The 23,659-nt window shown below is 38.3% G+C and overlaps 1 protein-coding gene across 2 annotated transcripts; it reads right to left on the reverse strand.

Moving 5' to 3' along the window:
* Positions 1 to 353: 353 nt before the first annotated feature.
* LOC118218352 (gap junction alpha-1 protein-like) lies at positions 354 to 16,935 on the reverse strand. 2 transcript variants are annotated; one of them, XM_035401057.1, is made up of 3 exons: positions 16,400 to 16,935; positions 7,560 to 7,667; positions 354 to 2,063 (listed from the first exon to the last, which is right to left on the reverse strand). In XM_035401057.1, exon 3 carries the CDS (start codon positions 2,045 to 2,047, stop codon positions 899 to 901), a length of 1,149 nt encoding a protein of 382 aa, XP_035256948.1. In that variant the 5' UTR covers positions 2,048 to 2,063; positions 7,560 to 7,667; positions 16,400 to 16,935; the 3' UTR covers positions 354 to 898. The 2 variants fall into 2 exon arrangements, with proteins under 2 accessions (XP_035256948.1, XP_035256876.1); XM_035400985.1 differs by lacking the exon at positions 7,560 to 7,667 and having other exon boundaries at positions 16,400 to 16,933.
* Positions 16,936 to 23,659: the final 6,724 nt, after the last annotated feature.

The following is a 23,659-nucleotide window of genomic DNA, read 5'->3' on the forward strand; positions in this document are numbered from 1 at the left end:
TTGTAACTTAGCTTTGTATTTCATCTCATTGGCGAACTTCAGCTGAGGCTACTCATGAAATGCAATTCCAAAGTTAACTCTAGTTCTTGAACGAGCCCTGTCGGCTTGACTTTTTGCTTCACTATATCTTGTCACTCTTGTCACTGTGTTGAGATAAAGCAGAGAGGACAGGAAAGCAGCCCTTATTGAGATAAGGCACTGGATTAATCATTAAGGCTTGACTGAATTGTGCATACCCTTAGTGTAAATACATTTGATTCAATCCAGTACTATGAGCTTGTTACTAATCAGTCAGCACCAAGGTTGGCTGTCCTTCATGCCTGCAGAAATGATTAAACGATTAATAAACATACTGAAAACAAATAAGATATTTATTAGTGAATTTGACCTGATGATTATTTACAGAAATAGTGACCCAAGTGATTTTTTTGACAGATTTTTCAAATGTAAGACAAAAATCAATGAAAGCTATCAGATCAAAGTGTAATGTCAAAAATAAAATATTTTGCGTGGGAAATCATCTTTCAGAGTGACATTTTGGACTGTTGGGTATCATATAGAACCCATGTGGACAAAGGTAAACATAGTCCTGTAGCACTGAGAGGATTCTGGTTCTTTCTCCATGTGGGTTCTTAATTGCAGATCAGGATCAATTGACAGGCGGAATGTTGTATCCATTTTTAGTACTCATCTCTCCACTGTAAACTCTTTTTGTAATTAATGGTTGTTAGCGCTTTTACTTTCAGTCAGTATCATTGATGGATTGTATCTCCAGTAATGTGAGTAATCTTAAGCCTCCATGGTTACTACTGTCTCTAGAAGAGGCTATGCCCATTGTTGTCCACCAGGTGGCAATGGAGGGAAGGAGGGGAAAGAAGTGGAGTGTTACCATGGCTGGTTAGACATCAAGGTCACCTGGCCTTGCCCGACTGCTCATCCGACTGCTGGCCCTGCTGATTAGCTGAGGATCCAGCAACCCAAGGGGCAGAAGTTCATGCCCGGCAGTCAATTTTTTGTGATCCTGAGTGTCCTCAGGGAAATGGACTGGCTGGGCATGGGAATTTGAGATGGTACTCCCATTCTGACCCAGCCGGTTCTGCTCAGTGCTGTAATTGGCCCAGTTCTGCTTATTTGCCTGTTCGTTATAATTGCGGCTGGAGCCCATGGTCCTGTCCCCAGTTGCCAGCTTGTACCCTGGGGGTGATACTGGAGACAAGGGGACTCCAGCAGAGGAGCAACTATTGTAGTAGGCATACTTGGAGGGCGACATGTCCTTGACAATGGAACCGAGGGTGCCGCTGTTGTGAAATTGGTCTTCCTTCCCTTTCACCCGGTCCTTGACATTCTTGAAGAATACATAGAAGAGCTCAATAGCATTGAGGAGCAAGGATACCAGGGATACCACCAGCATGAATATGATGAAGACCGTTTTCTCCGTAGGTCGGGACAGGAAGCAATCGACCCTGTGTGGGCAAGGTAGCCTCTCGCAGGTGTACACAGCTGCCAGGCTGAACCCATATATGTACCACTGTATCACCAGGAAGCCCACCTCAAAGACTGATTTGAAGACAATGCTTGCAGCATAGGTGCGCAGGAGGGCACCCTTCATCTTGACCTTCCCGTGTTCCTCTATCCCATACTTGACCCTCTTGAACTCAATTTTCTGTAGTGCTGCATCCACATCAATGCCCTCCCCCTGGACAACCTTCAGGTCCTCCTCCTTCTTGTTCAGCTTCTCCTCCTTGTGCATCAGGTAGAAGACGTGGCCAAGATAGAGCAGTGTTGGTGTGGAGACAAAGATGATCTGCAGGACCCAGAAGCGAACGTGGGAGATGGGGAAGGATCTGTCATAGCAGACATTCTCGCAGCCAGGCTGCTGGGTGTTGCACTTAAATGCCGACTGCTCATCCCCCCAGGCAGACTCCACAGCCGTCCCCAGGACCAGGATCCGGAAGATAAAGAGGACAGAGAGCCAGACCTTTCCTCCAGGGGTGGAGTAGGCCTGGACCTTGTCAAGGAGCCTCCCCAAAGCACTCCAGTCTCCCATTCTGATTGCAGCGTAGCTGTAATTGGACATGAACTGAGCTTAGAATCTCTTTGTAAAAATATGACAGGATATTCATTGGCCTTATCACACTGGACCACTTGCCATAAAAGTCAAAAATGTCAAATTACTTTTCTGCTCCTCTAGTAGCATTCTCTCTCTCAATTCCAATTCAATGTACTACATAGGCATGACAAACACAGGCATTAAAATATTATAAAAACATAACACATTGCATGAAAAATAAGTATACATTTAAATCAATTATTATGATAAGAAAACCCTGTAATTCAAATGATAACTGTAATAATAAAATATATACATTCATACTTGCTTTCTCTCTCTGTCTCCCACACACCCATGCAGATACAGATTGAGAAATTGTAAAATTATTACAGGGTTTATTATTCACAATTTTTTTTTTTGATTTTCTACATGCATTGTTAGGACAGCCAGCAGAGTTCCACTTGTCTAGAAGACTTATTTCCGTGTTTATTCATAAATACTTATATAACGGAGATTGTTATTTTTCTGACAATTGCAGTGATAGAGTATACAGAAAAATTTTGATGGAATTAAACAACTTTAAGAATGAACTGTTCCTTAAATGAAACTCCTTTTATCCAGAGCAATTTAGCAAGGCAGACATGAAATAAGCACAAGAATTCGAAGGTCAGTAGAATCATCCATTGTATAATATATTACTATTACTGTTAATATGGAAAGTAACTATTTTATTTATAGAGCCCAAGGTCATCTAACACGATAAAAAGAAAGGACAATATGTACTAGGGGTGTAACGGTACACAGTACATAGTACGGTACAAGTCACGGTCCGGTTCACACCACGGTTTGGACATCACGGTTCAGTACGAGTTCGGTACAACAGGAAAAAGGCAACAAAAAACCCCAAATGCATAAGGCTAGGTTTCTTTTCATTTATTTATTTAATTTATTTTGAACAGACAGTAGTGCAAGTTACAGTTTGTTCCACCTAGTGTCGTATAGTCCCCCCTGAGGTAGTTGATACAGCATGTAGTGTATTAAGCAGTAAAATGTAAAATATAAACAGTGAACATACACTCTCGCATAGGTCTGTAGGATATGTAGTGTTTATATTTTGGCCTTAGAGAGGGAAACAGTGAATAAGAATGTGGCCTGGCCTCCCCATCACAAGCATCAAAGCAAATGTGATTGGGGCAATTTTAAATTCCATTGATACCCTAATCTAGGCTGGCAATCTATGGGTCTCACCTCTTCAGAAGAGACAAACCAGACACCACACAGGACACCATATCGGGGGTTGGAGACCCTGCATGCATAACAATTCCCATTACTTTTAGTTTGAATGCAATCTTTAGGTAGGCCAGTCCTTGCCATAAAATAGTCTGACCCCCCTTCCCTTCTCTCCTAAACCTTAACCCGGCATCACCCAATCAGGGCAAACATCCTCAACCATGCTGGGTAAGGTATTTAAGATGGCCAGAGGAGAAAGTTGTGTGTGTTGCGTTAGGTTTCAGAGCCTGGAAGAAGAAGAGTTTTCCTCTTTTTATTTTGGGGGTGGTTCCTAGGTTGTGTGTTTTTACTTGGTTTCCTTGTGGCACTTATGCTGGAAGTGGGTGATACTTTGGCATGGTCTGGCCGATCCATTTCTCTCTCTCTCTCTCTCTCTCTTATCCGTCTCTCTCTCTCTCTATTTTCTGGTATTTCTCGGTTAGTTGTTTAATGTTTTGCTGTATGTCTTCTGTTGTGTAATTTAGAAGTAGTGTGCCTGCATTCAATAAAGAATGTATGTTTTGAATTCATTAATATAATTGACTGCTTCTTATTGAATTCAATTATTTAATCTGAAAACCTGATATACAGCTTGTTTTGACTTATTGGTTGATTCCACCAGTTTTCTGTAGATTGACCTATCAAGAAATTTGGCGATTTAATTGATAATTTAAACATAATTATTAAATTAAACCTAATAAAATATATTTTACATGGAGGTTAAGTTCGGAGTTCTAGCATGCCATATCACTTGGTTCAGTATTCAGAGTGCTGAACATTTTAACAAGGACATTGACTGTTGGAACCACTGGATTCAGAAAATAAACATTTTTAATTAATCCTTGCTTGTCCGACAGGTCATATTTTTATGTAGGGCTGATAAAAAACAAAAGGCAATAGGTCACAATCAGCTACAAAACTGAAAAGCATATCTTATGTATGTTATGAAAATACTACAAAATAAATAATGAGTGCATCTTAAAAGCAGCGAGGATAAGTAGTTGGACTCCTGTTTTTTTGCCTAGCTCCGGTGATTGGCAGATCTGGGTGATGCCGTCGAATATGCGTTAGCGTGTTCGATGTGTTCCCGCACACATACCCTACAACTGTTGAACAATGCCGGCACACCGTCCTCGTCCGATCCACCACTCGCTCTCCATTGCTGTCGTAGTTCACTGGGAACCCAACATTTTCCCACACAGCTAATTTAAAGAAGCAGGCGGGTCTTCTAGCTCCTGTGTGTCATTTGCACTCGCCATAGTGTGACTGACTCAGTCAGATGCCAATCAGCTTGAGCTAAGCTTAGCATGGCATGTTGCTAACTTGCTAACGGCTTACAGCTTAAGGTATCCGGGTGGAACTCGTGCTTGTGAAATTTGGTTCATCAATCTTCGCACATAGGCTACCGCGTATTCTCCGTACGACTGCATGCACCGAACCGTAACGTCCGTACCGTGATGGTTCAGGACGAATACACGTACTGTTACACCCCTAATATGTACAGAAAGCTAAACAAAATAGATACACAGCCACGTAAGGACAATAATGGGAGACAGTACAGAAACCCTTGTACAGAAAACAAATGTATATACATGTAAACAGATGGAGTAGTAGTAGTAGTATTGGTAGTATTGCTATCTTAATACTGATAATATCAGTATTTTGTAATTAAAATTTGAAAATGAAATAAAAGTAAATAAAAGTGCATTTGCAGAGTTTGATGTTATTAAATGAAAATAAACACATTATAGAGCCTATGTTTAACTGTTTCAAATAGATACTGGTAGTCTACGATTTACCCTCTTAACTTGTTGGTGCAACCCTTGAGTGGGCCCAAGTGGAGATTTTTCAACTCATACTTTCAGTGCTCCTGCAACCAAACTATGAGTTGAAAACACAAACTCTGTGTTCCAGCTTTATTAGTAGATGATTCAGGACAACTATGCCAAAGACGGAGTTTCTAAGTGCCACCATTGTCACGCTGGTCGTCCATTTACCAAGCACCCCCTCCCTGCAGTCTCATCTGCAACTACACCCCCCCCCCCCACGACACACCGGACAATAATGTTTATCTGGGCAGTCATAAACATATTTTTTCACCACTAAAAATTTGTATTCCGTCATAGGAGCAAGACCCAACAATAGCTCTAAGAACATCGCCAAAACGTGGTGGATGGTTCAATATGGTTTTAATGTCGTCTCATCCCCAAACAAGAAAACGTTACATACAGTTTGTATGTACAAAAAAATATACAAGAGTTAATGATCACAAATTTAGGTACTGTACCATATTGTGAGACAATGTTTTTGCATTATTTTTTTTATCTGATATCAATGTTTAATCTTAAACCTTCATAAGGGGCACATTTATAATGAACAAAAAGCATGTTATTCATTTTAGGATAGATTTTGGATATGTTTCTGGACCCCTAGATATTTTAGACCAGCGGTTCTCAACCTTGGTCCTGGGGACCCACTGTGTATGCTGGTTTTCGTTCCAACCACAATTGCAATCCCGGAATTGTAACCAGCTATTATTTTTTTTTAATTAGGTGCTTCTCATGTCAGAGGGATTACTTGCCCACTTAAGCCACCTTGTGTCAGAAATAGCTATGCATGCCATAAAGAATAAAAGTCTCATATTCACATTGTGCTGTATTGTAGACGATTACGTAAAGAGGTTAAAAAAACTTTTTAACTAATCAAAATAAAGACTGAGGCAAATCAACAGGTTTCTAATTGGGGAAAGTGTGGGCACCTGGCCACTAAATCTAATCATTTGATAGATAACGAAGAATTCAGAAACAAAGAAAATGATAACAGGTCAAACCTGTATTGTGATAATTAGTTTAAGGGAAATATTATGCACTTAAAGCACTTAAACACATGTGTTCAGCAACCTAATTAGGAGCCTATTAATTCTCCTTGTTAATTTGATCGGTTAAAAAAAGTTACCTATTTTTAAGTGATTGTTTGCAATTACTTAAAAAGCAACACAATAACACAATGGGATTTTATTCTTCATGCCATGCATAGCAACTTCTGACATAATGTGACTTAAAGGGGAATTACACTGTAGCAAGCTGAGTGCCACCGCTCGGTTAAGAGACGAGAGAGACGAGAGTTATTTCTGGACGCGAATGCATCTTTTTATTTTCACGGCCGCCACGCGGTTTTCTGTTCAGTACAAAACACAATTGTCGCTGCTGACTCTCTGTCAGCACTTCCTCTGTCTCCAGTCCGTCTCTTCTGCCTCCGTAGACCGGCTTTTAAGCGTCCAGGCTCACTGTCCAGGTAATCAGCACATTGTCCATCAATCAAACAATTAACCATCGGTGCTGATTAATAATCCCCAACAGCTGTGGCGCAGAGTTCCGAGAGCCGCCCCGCCCACTCTCTCTCTCTGCAGCCAACGCAAAAACACGCCCACCCTACCACATACACTTTATAACATTTCTGCTTCTCATTACTGATATTGTCCTTCAAATGAATGTGTCCCCCTTCATTTTTCGATTAGTTATTTCATTTTAAATGCCTAACGTTAGAAACAAAGACCTATTTTTTAGCACAAGTCCACATAGTAGTACTGTTTTCGGTTTTTTCTTCTTCTTCGATTTCGTTTTGTGGCAAAATCGAGAAGAAGCGAAGCAAAACATTCCATTAACTTAGCATTGAAATCGAACAAACTAACGTCTGCTATCTTTTGTTTGATGCAACATCGGCGTAATAATGAGGTGCATTGTACCCGGTTGTTATAATGCCCCCGTTAAACTTGCCTTGAAAGCACATTTTCAAGGTTTTCCACGCGATGCAACTTTGTGCCAGACATGGCTGGATGTAATCAGACACCCCAACATAACAGCCGAAAAAGTTCGCAAACAAGGACTAAGGGTATGCAGCAACTACTTTGAAGGCACCAAGGCGACCGTCTGGAGCCTGGAGCCGTACCCACCGTTTTCCCATCGTTGGTCGAACCGCTCAAGGTTGGTACTATGCGGGCTGGCTAACGCTATCGCGTCTGTCTGTGATACATAGGATGTCTACCACCAGTTGCCGTTTGTCCTGGTTATAGCCTGTGGTTCCTCAATCTCATCCCGCTCCTGACTCGCTCTCGCACGATCAGCCTGCAAATTAGCCAGCTCTTCTTCTGTGTATTCCAGCTCGAATCAATAGGGCACAACAATCCCACGATCAAAAACAAAATCTCCAGTAGTCATACAACACTATTTCTACCACCAACCTAATGTTATTGTCTGCAGATACGCCCACATCCGAAGTCACGCAATGATATGCATCCTCGAGTTCGACACTAAACTGCCCAGGTCTACTTCCATCTTCCTACTTGCATCTGTAAAGGAAAACAACAAAACAGCGTAAAATATTAACATAATGAAATAACTGATCGAAAAATGAAGGGCGACACATTCATTAGAAGGACAATATCAGTCATGAGAAGCAGAAGTGTTATAAAGTGTAATTCCCCTTCAAGGGGGTAAATAATTCCTCTTAACAAGAAAAACACCTAATTAAGAAAAATGAACAGCTTGTTAAAATTCTGAGATTGCAATTGTGGTTGGAACGAAAACCAGCATACATAGTGGGCCCCCAGGACTGAGGTTGAGAACCACTGTTTTAGACCACTGTACTAATGGAAAGCTTGTAATTCCCACTTGACAATTATACAAACTTGAGTTTTGAGTCAAAACAGTTGATTTGTCGTGAAATACATGATTATGTTGTGATTTACAGCAATGCATAATTTAGACATTTTGGACAGATTTGCAGACACTGCTTACTTTTTGCTTCATAGATTTTTAGCAGTTCTGCATATCCACCCTTAGATTTTACGCACTTGTGGTCAAGGAGTTATTGATCCAGTACATATAAAGTTTAACCTGTTTTATATATGGGATCTCTCAGTATTTCATTGCAAACTAAAAAAGAGAGAATTCATTTTTGCTTTATTTTCTAGACAATTGAATTTGTGGCACTTTATTTTTTCCTGTTTGTTAGTGTCTACTATCATTTTTCAATCCATGGCATGCATGTTTCAATCCATTGCATTTGAATTTCTTAATTTCTTCTGTGTTTTAAATATATTTTGAAAAATATTTTTCAAACCTAGCTTGAAATTATTTGATACCTTTCAAAACAATGGGCCTCATTCACCAATATCTTCCTTTTCCTTTTCCTTTGTTTTTTCTTAAATTTGCTCTTGAGAAAGGTCCTAAGAAAAATCTGTCAGATTCATGACGTGTTCTTAAATCGCAGAATTGTTCGCACCCGTGTCCTTATAATGATGAATCCCATTGTCCTCATAAATTGAAAGCGCGTGCCAGTTGTTCCTAATTAGCATAGGTAAACAAGACTGCAGGGCCGTGTGCACACAGAAAATGAAAAGAAAAGTTGAGAGAGAAGTCAAGAATGCCCAAACGAAAATCTAAAGACGGTGGAACACCGGACTCCAAAAGAAAAACTTCAGTAGTTCTGAAGTGGAGGTACTGCTGCAGGAAGTGAACAGCAAACGACCTGTCATATTTAGTAGCGTCAGTAGTGGATATAAAATAACACAAAAAAGATGCATGGGATGCTATCACTCGTTCAGTGAACGCTGTATCCGGAGAAGGGTGCACAACTGATGAAGTAAAAAAAAACTGGCTTGATGTCAAATCTGAAGCAAAAAAAAAGAAAAAAATGCTGGTGGGAGTGGGCGCAAGGAATTGCATGTTATGCATTCAAACGACAAAGCGCTTCTTGTCACATTAATACCGCCAATTAAATCAACTGGCAGTAAACTGCATCGGAGAAACTAGCTGTTTCAACCCGTCGCTGCGCAAAACACTGCACAAAAAATGTATTGCCAGTCATTTTGGTGTCACCCCCCTCTGATGGTGTCACCCGGTGCACCCCCCGGACCCCCCTAGTGACGCCTCTGAATAAGTGTTCTCTTCTTCAACATGTCCATGTGTTTAAAAAGTGTCACCTAAGTGCTTAGTTTGTATTCAAAATTTAAACATTTGCTTTTGCAGTATAGACCAAACATTGCATAATTGAAACCCCCAAAAATAAAAGGTTACTACAGTGGTTTCATTTTTATCATTTATTTACAGATGAACTCCCGCTGAGGCAACCACCCTCTGAGGCGGAACCTGGCACGTTAATGCTTTGTAAAATAAAAATAATTATTTAAAAAATACTATAAATGATAAATATTATTGTAATTTAAATCCTATAATATTATACAACTGTAGAATTGAAGAAAACGCAATAACCAATAATTTTGCACAATCATGTCAGCACTCAAATATGCGTAAGTGCTCTTGAGTGTGCGTAGATTCTAAGAACAAATCCCAAATAAGAAAACATTGGTGAATGTCAGAATCTTCGTGAAAACTGCATAAGTGGGTTTTAAGAAGAAAATTCTTCTTAAGAATGTTTGGTGAATGAGGCCCAATGATGTTGACCGTAAAAAGTAGGGCTGTCAAACTATTCGAAAGTGAAAATTAACATTAAAATGTGAAAGAAAAATATGCAGCATGTGTTTATTGCAGCTGTCTTCCTTTCACTTTGGGATGTGTTGAACTAAAAATAAATCTCACATTTTAGCGCCTCCTCTGTTGAAAGTCGCAGGGGCCTACGAGGCTTTGCTATGCTCTTAACTTGACGGACAGCGCACTTTCATTTCATCTCTGGTTGCTTGTAGTGGTGTGCCATTTGTGAATAATTCGTTCCTTGTGAACAAATCATTTTTGGCTGGACCGCAACAGCGGGGCCAGCCCTACAAACGCGAATGACTGTGACTGAGTGATGAAGTTAAACCATTGGTCGGCCGAGTTATGAAGTTACACCACTGGTCGGCCGGATGAAGTGTGTTAGGTCCAGCCATATACTAGGTTTTGACCTGGTCTTGGTGAACAAAAGGAACTGACTCACCTGTGTAAATGTTCCTTTCGTTCACCCCTCAGTAAGTAGGGGGAAAAAACTGGGAACGTTCCATTCGCTGAAGCTACTCCTCCTATATATTCATTTTTCACCATTGGTCAGCCCAGTTACATCAGAGAAACACTATAAGCTATGAGTAGCCTACTTGCTTATTTGTGTGATGTAAATAAACTTGAACAAAAGAGGCCATTAATATATGATGCAGACCTGGGTAAAATACATGTTTAAAGTGTTTTAATTACTTCTAAATACTTTTTTAGAAATTATTTGAAAAACAGCATTTACAAATACTGAGTATTTAAATTACAAAATGTATTTGAAAATACATTTAAGAAGCATTTGCATATATTTGCAATTACTTTCAAATATGTCTTTAAAAAACATTTAAAATACTGAATTTTCGAATACAAAGTGTTTGATTTAATGGAATTATTTGAAAATACTTTCACAACAAGTCCAGTGATGCAACATGCGCAGTTGTACCAAGCTTTTGAAAGACTTAAAAAGCACTGGATATACTCTGAAAGCTTGGCATTTTGTCTAATTAGAGGACAGTATTTTGATGAGAACGCATCAGGTGACTGCTGACAGCCTCAGTCCAATCGCACCAATTTCCATTGTTAATTGGTAGTGAATATGCACGGCTAAAACACTCTTAACACAAACCACTTAGAGATTTGGTTTGCCCGACATCTCTGCAACCACTGTCCTCTCCATTGACTGCATGTCAGGTTGGGGTATTTAAAGCCAGTTGACTTGATTGGCAAATTGACAACAGGTGTGAAGCAGGGTCATTATTTTTGAAATCATCACATCTGGACATTTTACATGTTATAATTGCAAATCTTTAAGCAAAATATTTCTGACAGTATAGTATTCTGAGATAATTAAATCCTGGTTTTAAAGACAACAATAAAAGTAATGTTAATATTATTATACTTCATTTTTATAATTAAATTTTTTTTTTTCAAATGCTTTGGCATGTATTTGAAATATTTTTTAATTGTATTTGTATTTTAACCCCTTAGCGCACATGCCAAATCTTGCCAATCCTTGCCCATTTAGGGGGTACCCTATTTAAAGCTTTATAACTCCAGATGTAAACACCACAGAGACGTGAAAAATAGCTTAGTCCAAGCAAGACATTTGTACAATTTACAATACTAATGCAGATTAGTTTATATTCATAATTTTGGAAGAAATAAAGTGCCACAAATGCAATTTGTCTAGACAAAAAACCAAAAATAAATTTGCACTTTTTTAGTTTGTCATAAAATACTGAGAGATTGCATATATACAGCAGATAAAACTATACATGTGCTGGATCAAAAACTTCTTGACCACAAGGGTGGATATGTATAACTACTATAGATGTATGAAGCAAAAACTAAGCAGTGTACCCAGCATCTCCAAATCTATCCAAAATGTCTAAATTATGCATTGCTGTAAATCACAACATATTCACGTATTTCACTACAAATAAACTGTTTTGACACAAGAAACTCACTGTTGCATCATTTTCAAGTGGGAATTACAAGTTTTCAGTCAGTACAGTGGTCTAAAATATCTAGGGGTCCAGAAACATATCCAAAATCTCTCCAAAAATGAATGAAATGCTTTTTGTCCATTATAAAGCAATCAGATTACATAATAATGCAAAAATATTGTCACACAATGCGCTACAGTACCTAAATGTGTAATAATAAACTCTTGTATGTATTTCTATACTCTCTCGTATGTTTTCTTGAATGGGGATGGGACGACATGAAAACAATTTTCCACAGTCCACCACGTTTTGGCAATGTTCCAACTCTCACGTCGTCACTGTTGCATGCTTCACAAAAACTATCACACGACTAACTAACGCTTACATTACAGTATGAAATATCCACATTATATAATACCACTAACCTATTTAAAGATACTCAAGTTAAAAAATAACGTATATAACCGAAATATTTTGAGCAGTAATACTTACATAGAAATGATGAAATCTTATCTATGTTCAGTAGATGGAGACAGAGACAGTAAATCAATGATACTGTTCTATTCGCTTCTGTTTTGTTCCAGAAAATGATGTCAGCTAGGTCTATCAGCAAACATATGGCTTAGCTATGCCCAGAAGTCCTCAATAATAATAGTATTTTCCAAGAAATTATGAAAAATCGTTGACCACGAGTTACGCTGACCTATAAAACGCTATTCCAAAAGCAAAATTAGACGTTATACATCGTTAGAAAGCTTATACTCTCACTTACTGAATAAATGAATTGTCAATCAAGCCAGACTGTACTAAAAAGGGTGACAACGCCGTAAACAACACGTGGGGCATTACGCACCGCTATTTTGGAAAGTACCCAGGCATCACAAATGCACTTATATTTTAGCAAACGGATTGTCCAAGACAATATATGACCACTCAGTCTCAAAAAGGACATATTTGCGCGTAAAACCAACAGTAAGGTTGTATATTTATTCAATATTTAGTCCCAGATATTGATTGTAGAATGACATGGTATCATTTTAAAAAACTTGTTCTCAATTTTTTCATTATTCAGTGAGCAAAGTTTTCACTACTATATTGGCTATTGTCGGGTTTATCTTGTTGCTATGACGGAATACGATTTTTTAGTGGTGATATCATGGAATATTTTTATGAATGCCAAGATAGACAATATTGTCCATTATGTCATGGGTGGGGGGTGTAGTTGTAGATGAGACTGCAGGGAGGGGGTGCGTGTTAAATGAACGACCAGAGCGACAATGGTGGCGCTGCGAAACTCCGTATTCGGCATAATTGTCGTGTATTGTCTACTAATGAAACGAAAACAACGTGTTTCTGTTTTTAACTCATACTTTGGATGCAGCAGCACTGAATGTCTGAGTTCAGTAATCTTGAAACGCCGACCACTAGGGGCTTTGCGCTAAGAGGTTAATGTATTTTTTAAAGGCTCTGAATACTATTTGAAAAAGTATTTGGTTTCCCAGGAAAGTATTTATTTAAAGGAATGTGTTTTTAAATACTATTTGAGTTTCCATTTTAAATAAATCTATTTTAAAGTATCTCATGTGTAAATGTATTTTAAAATACTTCAAATATGTATTAACATACATTACACCCATGTCTGGTATGATGAAGGAAACACAGCGGAGTTACTCAGCACAAATACAAATAGCTATAGCCAAGGCACGTAAAATATCCAATAATCCAACAGCAGTAACGCAGGGCAATTCAGTAAAATCTGTGGATTACAGGTAATAAAATTGGGACAGATAAAGTGTATAAAACATAAATGTAAAATCATCACGATTTCTGCCAGTGTATTGCAAGCCCGGCGGCCCGCCTGGCATAAGTTGACCCCCCGCCGGGCCTAAGCATCAGGGAATTATTATAATTATTTTTTAAATGTATTTTTAAGATGTTTTTTAAACTACAGTTACAGTGGGGTGGCTTGGTTGGAAAGCTCACTAGCGACATCTGTTGGTTAAAACATGAACGCACTATAGGAAAACAGCAGGTCTGAGATCAGTGTTCTTTACCCTCTTTGTGCGTAGAATGACGTTCAACACTTGATGCTTCCAACCATAACTATCACAAGCTAACGTTACCTAGCAAGCCACCATTTCTTATTTAGTAGGCTAACTAACCTCGTTACAAACTGCGTTATCACTTAATCTCGTCGGTAAGTACATTATTTTTATATCAACTTAAGCAGTGTGTAGGTAACGTTAAACTAGTAGCATGAATGTAACGGTCGATATAATGTAATATTACATGACTTATTAATCGCCATCGAAATAACAACTTCACTTGTTCATTAATAAAGTTAGCTTGATTACATTGATGTGCACAACAATGTTGTCATGAAATTTTTCCCGACTGTGAAAACTGTTGTTGTTATCGATATTTCGCCTATTTTATATACAGTTGCAAATCTGTTTACGTTTTCCTGTCTGTCGAATGAACCTGATCGATAATAGGTGCTTTCACTCTACTGGAAACAGCAAGTGGGGTGGCTAGCGGCATTAGCTTCGCTAGCTTGCTAGCAAGCAATGGGTTCTCAATCGAAGGTGTTCTTAACTCGCTGACGTAAGCTGAATAATTATTAAAAATTTAAGGAAACATTTGACTCCTGAATCAAAACAACGGCACTATCATGTGCTAAGTAGCTAGTTGAAACTAGCTTTCTAGCTTCGGTTAGTGCGGAAATAGTCCTGCTGGCTAGAACTGCGAGTGGGGTGGCTATAGGGGCATTTGCTCCTCTGGCTTTCTAGCTAGGTAGTAAGCAATATAGGTTCTTCATCGGAGGTATTCTTAACTAGCTAATGGCAGCTGAATAATAAATAAAGAGGAGTTAAGGAAACGTTTGAACGCTGGATTAAAGTAACTGCACTGGCATGTTAAAGCTAGTTAAAGCTAGCTTTCTAGCTTCTGTCAGCATTCAAAGAGACAGTAATAAGGTAGAGTCTAGCTCTGCTGGCCGGGAACTGTGAGTGGGGTGGCTAGCGGCATTAGACCTGCTAGCTGGCTAGCTATCAAACAGTAGGTTCTTAATCAACAATGTTCCTAGCTAGCATTATCTAGTTAACATGCAAATGATAATAGTTATGAAAAAACAATCAAGCAAATGCTTGAGTGTTGGATCTAAATCAAGGCACTTCCATTTACTAGTCACTAGTTAAAACTAGCTTCCGTTTGTGTTCTGGGAGACAGACATGAATTCATATCACTAACCCTGCTTATCAAGGAGGCATTAGGCTCGCTAGCTACCTAGCAAACAAGCAATGGTCTTAATCTCAGAAGAGTTAGAATTGGTTAGAATAATGTAGTGTTATCCTTTATGAAGCTTAACCAGTAGGCTTTGTGTTTTTGCAACATGCTTTCATTCCAATAAAGGATTTGTACTCATTCAATAAATTTGCGGATGCATTGTTTGTTGATTTGCACCCTATGTTGGGAATGGATGTGGGTGGAGTGACTTGTACATTAATATATTAGTGCTAGGGATTTATATCTATAATTTTAAAATACAGATCGATATGTGCAGTGCTGCTGCTTTTGCCTGAATGCGTGATCAACCAATGACTGTGAGTGATCACTCCCTGCTTTGATTGACAGGAGGTATTGCCATTTTGAAAAGTCTCATTACGAAATGAAAAAAAAAAGAGCACAGTTAGCAAACTAACTGCGAGCCCAGACTCCACCCATTCACCCAGCGCTGCTCAGAACAAGACCAAGTAATCGATCTGCCCAATCAGTGGGCAGGTCCAGCCCCGCTGGGTTTGACTGACAGGAAGTCTTTCCATTTTGAAAAGTGTCACTATGGCTGTTTCCCAAACCGCAAACTTTCATGCTCCACACTACCGTGCTCCGGAATACGCACTCCAGGCAATGCTTGGACTCGCACTCCAAGTTGGAGGCATGCTCAAAATATAATCACGTTATTGTAAAAAGGACAATCATGAGGTGTCAATTATTTAATTATTTCGAAATGAAATGAAGTATGTATTTAATTATTGACCAATTTATTTGTTTATTTATATATTTACATATTTAATTATTCATTACATTTTGGCACGTTTAGTCCTCCATTACCTTCGGGTAAATTTTTTTTTTAGGACAGCGTTGTGTCGAACGTGCTACAGTAACAGTGGTAGATAGCGTTTGCAGTCACATCTGTCCATCATGTGAAGAAGTCATGTATTCTTCATGGTAAGAAGAAATTTTACGACAACTGCCACTCTGGGAAATCTCAAATATTAAATCGCTTCATCAATTTAAATATTATTAGAATTTTTGTGTGTGTGTGTGTGTGAGGGGGGGGGGGGGGGGGGGGTGACAGTGAAGTGAAAGATTGTCCCTATGACCTTATCAGTCTATGTTCATAAATATAAACCGATTTCAAATACATGCATAGCCTATAAAGACAACTTTCGCGGTTTCCCATTAGAGCATAGGTACAACAAGGATAACATATAACCTAATCTTAACTTCATCCCGATGTGAATTGTTTAGACTACCGAACAGTGGAACGGAATGTGTATTTATTTGGGTAGAGTTTTCCAATGATATTCCCATCAGTTTAGGTAGCTTGTACGTTAAACATTAAAAAGTCGGAGTTTGCAGGAGTAGCCTACCTGGAAAGTTGCGAAGATGGAACGACTGATTCCCGAGAGACTTCTGAAAATGTCTGCACACCAGTCGCTGTTGTCTAGAAATCTATGGTTGGGAAACTGAGACGGACTTGACAAACTTCTCCTGTTTATAACCCCTTTCATTGAGGTAAAGAGGAAAGGAGCGGAACAGTTCGCAGTCACCTGATTTTTGACGTCTAGATTCTGTAGCCTACCTCTTGATTTAAAATAAATTCCGAGGTTCTACCAAGGAAGTTCACGTTAAGCACGTAACACAGTCGACGTGCATGAATAGATATAGGCTACAATGCTGAAAATGATACCTGCTTATTATTCTATAGTAGGCTAGTAAACGGTATTTACAAAGAGGGTTTGTGATATCAGTTTTAGTCCATTTTCGATTTGCCCCTAACCGCTTTGTGGATAATTAAGCAACGTCTATTTAATATCTATGTCTTGTTTCCTTGTTTGCATTAAAATGGCAGGTAGGTATCTGGTTCGTCGTCTTCAAAATGCACTTCAAATACCTCCACAGCAGCAAAGAGTTCAGTTTAGCCTACACCGTAAAAAAAAGAAAAAAAAAGAAAAGGAATCAAAAAGGGTTCCATAGAAATGTTTATATATGGCCCCCAAAAAGGTTCCTAAATGGTTCTATCTTTTAAAAGAACCCCTAGAGTGCAATGTCATTGAACCATTTGGGTTCTATATAGAACCTTTATTAAATAAATTTTAAGAATACTATTGAACTCCTTTTAGTTCCAAATAGAACCATTCTTATAGAAAGAAAGGTTCTTTGTTCTTTGTGGAACCAAAAAGAGTTCATCATCATCACCATTATTATTATTATTATTATTATTCTTAATAATAATAATAATAATAATAATAATTATTATTATTATTATAATAATATTATCATTTATTAATAATAAGAAATATAATGAATTAAATGTGACATTCTGTCACATCTTAATTTATTCAGATTTAACAGTGCAACAGCACAGTACAGTATAAAATAAGAATAATTATTTGACAGTAACTACGGTATAACTTCAGTAACTAATGCTATATTTTTTCTTGGTAGAACTTTTTTTTTTGTAAATACATGAATGTTAAATAATTTTGATTTAAGTCCACACACACACACGCACACACACACACACACACACACACACTTATTCTGATTTCACAGTACAAATCCAGTATAAAATAGGAATAATTCTGAGTGCCTTCAGTAACTAATTACAGTTAATTTTTCTTTCTCCAACTCTTTTTTTTTTTTTTTTTTTTTTGAAAATACATTATAAATAAATAACATGGAACTATGAAGGTGTATGGATCAAAGCAATAGACCTAAGCCATTTTCAAAACCAGGCGTGCATGCACACACACACACACACACACACACACACACACACACACAGTTAACAGTTAGCTAATTGGTTGTACATCTTAAGCACAGACACAGACATTTTTCACCTCTCATTGGCGTTTACCTTGAGAGGTTAACCTAAATGGTTGCGTGTAAATAGCGATTTAACGATTTTCGGGGTCTCACCTCGTTAGCGTGTCTTTTGTTTTCGGTAGGGAGTGAGAGAGAGCTCATGCATGTGTGCACATGTGCTAATGGTGCCCCATGCTACTTTTGTGCAGGTATGTGGAGTTCAGTCATTTTGAGTGTTTTAAACTTGGGTTTTGTGGGATTTATTTGATGTTAATAAATAACACTGCCACTATACGATCTCCATTCATTTTATGAAAATGTAACGATTTAATTTAGTTTTGTATTGAAGCACGTATTCCTACTGTAACACATAGGTGTACAGTAATTCCTCTGTTAGACAACTATTAATTATTTTGTTTGAGATTATTCTGTCGATCATCTTTTCGATTAATCGAATAACCGAGAAACACTTTTTTTTTTTTTTACAGAAAAATTAATTGATATAACAATGACAGATCCGAACATCGTCTCTGTCACCCGGGGCAGGGATTGCAGTGGCTCAAGACTCTTGGGCCATTTTCAGATAGAATGTTGATAAAAATGGAATGCTCAGAGAAATAGGCGCAAGATTTGTTTAGAATGTTGATGAGCGATAATATTTAAAGGAGCCAAGGGTATTGTAATAGTACAGAATTTTTTGTTTGTTTGGTTTGGGGAGAACCATAGTGGCTGCTGTCGGTGTGTTATCACACTGGTATTACAATGTTTCCCCAAAGCATTCAGCTACGAGATGAGTGCTTTAATGAGATTAGAATCTTTAATTATTATCAACTAATGACGTGACAAAATTCAAATTGATAATTTTTTATAATTGATTAAATCGATTAGTTTAATTAACTGTTGCAGCTCTACAGCCTAAAAAAGTGTATTAATGTTACAGCTAAACATTATTAATTAGGGCTGTCAAAGTTAATGCGTTAACGCTTGCGATTAATTTGAAATGTTTAACGCGTTAATAAAAAATTAACACAAATAATTATGATGACGTAACATGTACGCATTACCACATGTACCTTGCTAACTGGGATGGAGAAGGGGACTGTTTTATTTTCTAAAAGTACTTGGATGGCAGTTTAATGTTTAATCATTTTGATTGGAATAGAGCCTGAGACTGCAAACATACTAACCTCGTTGCTGTAGTAGAGGTAACTAGTGCCTTCTCTGAAGAGGATGGGTAGCAGTAGCACAGCTGCGTTCCTCTCTGCTTCTGCTACAACAGTTGAAAAAACACTTATTGAATATCAAAGACCTGGTTTTATTTGTGTGTTTTCAAAGCAAGACCTGGTAAGCGTGTTGGTGGGAACTGAAACTCACAGGTGTCAGTAATCTGCCGAAGATTAGCCTGTGGCCCCTGAACTGGATGATCTTGTTTATGTGCATCAAAATTGAGATGTCTTCACCAATTATGTCAATTATGATGTTGTCTTTTGTCCTGTAGCTCACGTTGTCCAGCAGGAGAGTCGATACTACAGTCGATAATACAGTGACTTGCTCTTCAAAGTGCAGATCTTCAACTCCACATTTCTCCTCAATTCCTTTCTTTATTTCAATTGGCAGGGCTCTTAGTTGGACAATACGCACTGTCTCAGTGTATAGCTTCTGTTGGAGCAGATCCAGTGAAGAAAACTCCCAACACTGACGTGACTGGTGTCGTGTGGCGAGGGTGCGACAGATGTTTTTGAATAAAGCTTACCGGCCAGCTTTATTAAAGTCAAAATTCATTGTTGAAACAAGTTTATCTTTACAATATTACCAATACAATTCACAAGTCAAGTAAAGCAACATTCATAAAAATATGTAACAATAATATTAGAAGTAGTAGTTGTAGTAGTAGTAGAAATATACATATAATTTGCATAAATATATAATTCACAAAAAAACACAATGTCTTAAACTATTACATGAAACAATAGAAGATGCTAAAATATTTTTCCTTTCTTTTTTTTTCTTTTTTTTACAAATGGTTTCTCCACCACAATGCTTAAACTTCAATAAAGACTGTCCAGATCAACACAAATACAAGACTGGATGTTATTCGATGCTTAAACTAAAGACAATAACATGGAAGTATGTTTGTGTGTGAGAGAGGGGGTTCAGGGAGGATATGCAGGAGACTACTTAAGAAAACAAATAGTTAGCCATCTTGATGTCAGTGGGCAAGATCTTTCCTTGAGGTACATTTGACATGAGGTATTTTTCAATGAAAGTAAGAGTGTTTTTGACCCTCTTGTGGTACTGGATGTTAAAAACAAAATAAATAGACATCAAGATCCCCAGCCCCATGGTGATGTCATCAACCTGATGGGTGAGGACGTCTGTGTAGTCCAGATGCATGCCAAAACTAGCCTCCAAGAAGGGGTTTCCTGTAATTGCGAGGACAGGCGTTGGGACCTCTGGATTCTAGGGCAGACAAAAAAACAACATTCTAAATGCTATATGGCCAACTGACAATAACCCATGTGTCATTGTAACTATAGGCATACCTTGTTGATCATGTAGAGGGTGTTGGGGTCCTCTTTGAATAAATGTGGGAGCCAGGATTACTTGCAGACCTTGTGTTGGAAAGATAAATAAACATTTAAACATAAAAATGACATGCCAACAAAAACAACACCAAATTTACATATATCAAAACACAATTACAGAGATCGCAGCCAGAAATTGCCCATGTAATTGCTTCTATTATTATTGATAGGTTTTAATATTACCTCTGTGTGACTCTTCTGCACATCCATTCTTGGCCTCTTCATACATCCTCAACTTGGTTAGACTTTAGTGGATATGCCTCAACCCACTTTGTTTTGTGGTCAACCATGAGGCATATGTACATATTGCCTCTTGGAGTTGCCGTCAGTTTCCCAGCAAGATCCATCCCAACCAATACAAATGGTTCAGACACCTGAGCAGTTCCAAAAGATTTAGGAGTGGACAATGACATATGGTAACTTTATGTACAAAGAGACATGAATACATGAAGCTTTGAACTGTGATGTATTTTGTGTTGTTTCTAGCACTGAGGGGAGTTCAGGAATACGGTGCTGTCCTATTTCCATGAATTTTCAATGATTTCTCAATAATAACATGTTGCCTGTGCAGACAGTTTCATGAACCCAAGAACATGGTTGAGGCTCATTCACCTTTCTTACATGCTTTGTGGTTACTCCCCTGAATTGTGCTTGAACAATTAACAATTTTTAGTTCATGAAGTATACTCATGTAGGCTCCAGAAAATTATGATAAATTACAGAACTAGTAGGCTATTAAGCCATGTTCTGATCGGATGTTTTAGTTACTTTTGAGTTTTATTAAGTTTAGTCCCAAAGTTGTCAAAGTCAGGCTAGTGGGTATATATTTAAAGTTCACATGTAGCCTACACCTTTTCTTTTCCATTTTTCCCACGGCGCACAGGAACTGCTGCCGTGGGCTATGTCAAATTGTGGTCACTCACTCACGGACGTTTTGTGGGACGCAGGTGGTGCCAGCTAAAATGTGTCTGCGGAAGTGAGTTGCGCCGTGGGTCCAGACGGTTACGTGCTTGTTTCTAAGTGGGTTCAGCGCTATATGGTTTAAAACACTCCTCGCTATGATGGTACCATAAACAGATTGAGCGTGATTGACGAATATATATATTTTTTTTGATATAGGTTTGATCTAAATGCATTTTTTTTTTTTAATTATTAAAGGGGTGGTTTCATGGTTTTAAACACTCCACGCTATGATGGCATTATAAACAGATTGAAGAGCATTTTTATATTTTTGTGCATGGTAGGTTTGATCTAAATTCAGTTACAGAATATAGCGCTTTTTTTCAAAGATAGTATTTCTCAATGTAATCAGGTCGCCGAGTTAACACATGTTTACACTTGCAGGTCAGGCACTTTTCGCGGTGAGAAGAAATTTTAGGATAGCGCTTCCGATGTTGCTGTGTCAAAAGTGCTGCGACGGAAACAACGATAGATTTACCCAGGAGCCACATCTGTTCAAAATGTAAACAAGTGAGGCATTCGTGACGGTCGGGAAAAATGTTATGACAACGTTACCTTTCGTGGTAATGTAAACTACCGTTAGTATGGTTGCTAATATTATTTACGTTAGTCAACTAACCTACCATTAAATATCTTTTTAAAAAACAGTTAGCTAACGTTTGTTAGTTAGCTAACATTAGCTGGCCGACGTAACGTCAAATGTTAAATAAAATAATTATTTTCATTCAAATATAGCTAGCTTCAAGCTACTGATATTACAACATTAAATTGTACAACTTGTCTTTCATCAAGATTTCCCCCGTATTTGTTCACTTAAACTTACCGTGTTCAATATGTAATGTTAGTCTTTGTTTTTTGACAGTTGGAGAAGTCAGAAACGTTTGGCCCATGAAGCTCGAGCCACCGTTGGAATTGCTGAAGCTGGCGCAACCCGAGTATGCAGCGTGAAAGGAGGAGTTTGTAATGGTGAGTGGTTATTAACCTACCAGAGTGAAAAATGACCAGCCATGAACACATTTTGGCTGTGACTGATATGTTTTTCTACTCTTACAGACAGGTTGCCAACCATTGTTTGTAGGTCTTTTCTGTAATGTTATTAAAAGTAACTTTCGACGGTAAGAGTTGCTGGTCAATTTTGGAATCCACAGTTCACTGTGGACAGTGGAAGAAGTGTACCACCGCCTACTTTCCAGCTATACACTGACTATGTTTACATGCATGCACACAAATACAGAGTAATCAGATTAAGACAATAGTTTTATTCAACATCTCTCACCTGCTAAGGGACTACAGATGAAAATTAGCTCTTGAGCTAACTCTGGCACAGTACCATTTGACGCAACTGTGGAAATGTTGATTACTGTGTGTTGTCCCTTTTAAATAAATAAATAAAAATTTAACTACACTGGGGTATTCCCATGAGCAGAATTATTGGGTGGAGGCATGCAGGAGTTGAAAAATAAAGCTGAATGAATGAATTAAGAAAATCCTGCACACTGCTGTTGGAAAACACTACTTGCAATTTATTTATCTTTTATCCTCCAGGAACCTCTTTTGAGTTATTAAAGGTATCTCCAGTAACCTCTCCTCTAAATTGAACTGTTAAAGGTTCCTCCAGGAACCCCCCAAGCAAGCAAGGTTCCTTGAATATCCCCAGAGTTTCTTGAGGCTCTCCTAATTCTAAGAGTGAGGGAACTAGAATACTCAAAACGCAGGGAACACGCAGCGAAGGAACACAACAGCAGGAACCAGTGATGAGAGCAGGGAAACAAGATTTAAATACAAGAAGGTTAAACAAGACAACAGGTGAGAACTCTGATAGAATCAACACAGGAGGAGAGGGATAACAAGACCCAGGAGAACACAATGCACAATTAACCCAGAGAGGGGAGGGATAACGAGACACAGTCAAAAACAATGATTGAATAAATGAACACAATAATAGAATCAAACACAGGAGAAAGCAATGAGGCAAACAAACCAAAGTACGAAGATGAGAAATGCTGCTATCTGGCGGCCAAAAAAAGGAATAACCGGAACAAAAAATGGCAGAATCCTGACAGATGGTTAATATTTAACAACAATAAAGCTAAAAAGAAATAAGTTGATTAATATTATTCATTTATTTGTTTTTTTATTTATTCATTAATTCTGATTACGACAAAGCCCCCTATTCCTTCGTCCACCTCCTCGGTCGCTCGAGTAATTCAGCCAGGGAATTATGTAGCCCTCTAGGCCTACTGCTTTTTCACTGATGGCCCTTGACACAGGGTTCTT

Source organism: Anguilla anguilla, chromosome 1 (assembly GCF_013347855.1).
Source record: "Anguilla anguilla isolate fAngAng1 chromosome 1, fAngAng1.pri, whole genome shotgun sequence".
Classification (NCBI taxonomy): domain Eukaryota; kingdom Metazoa; phylum Chordata; class Actinopteri; order Anguilliformes; family Anguillidae; genus Anguilla; species Anguilla anguilla.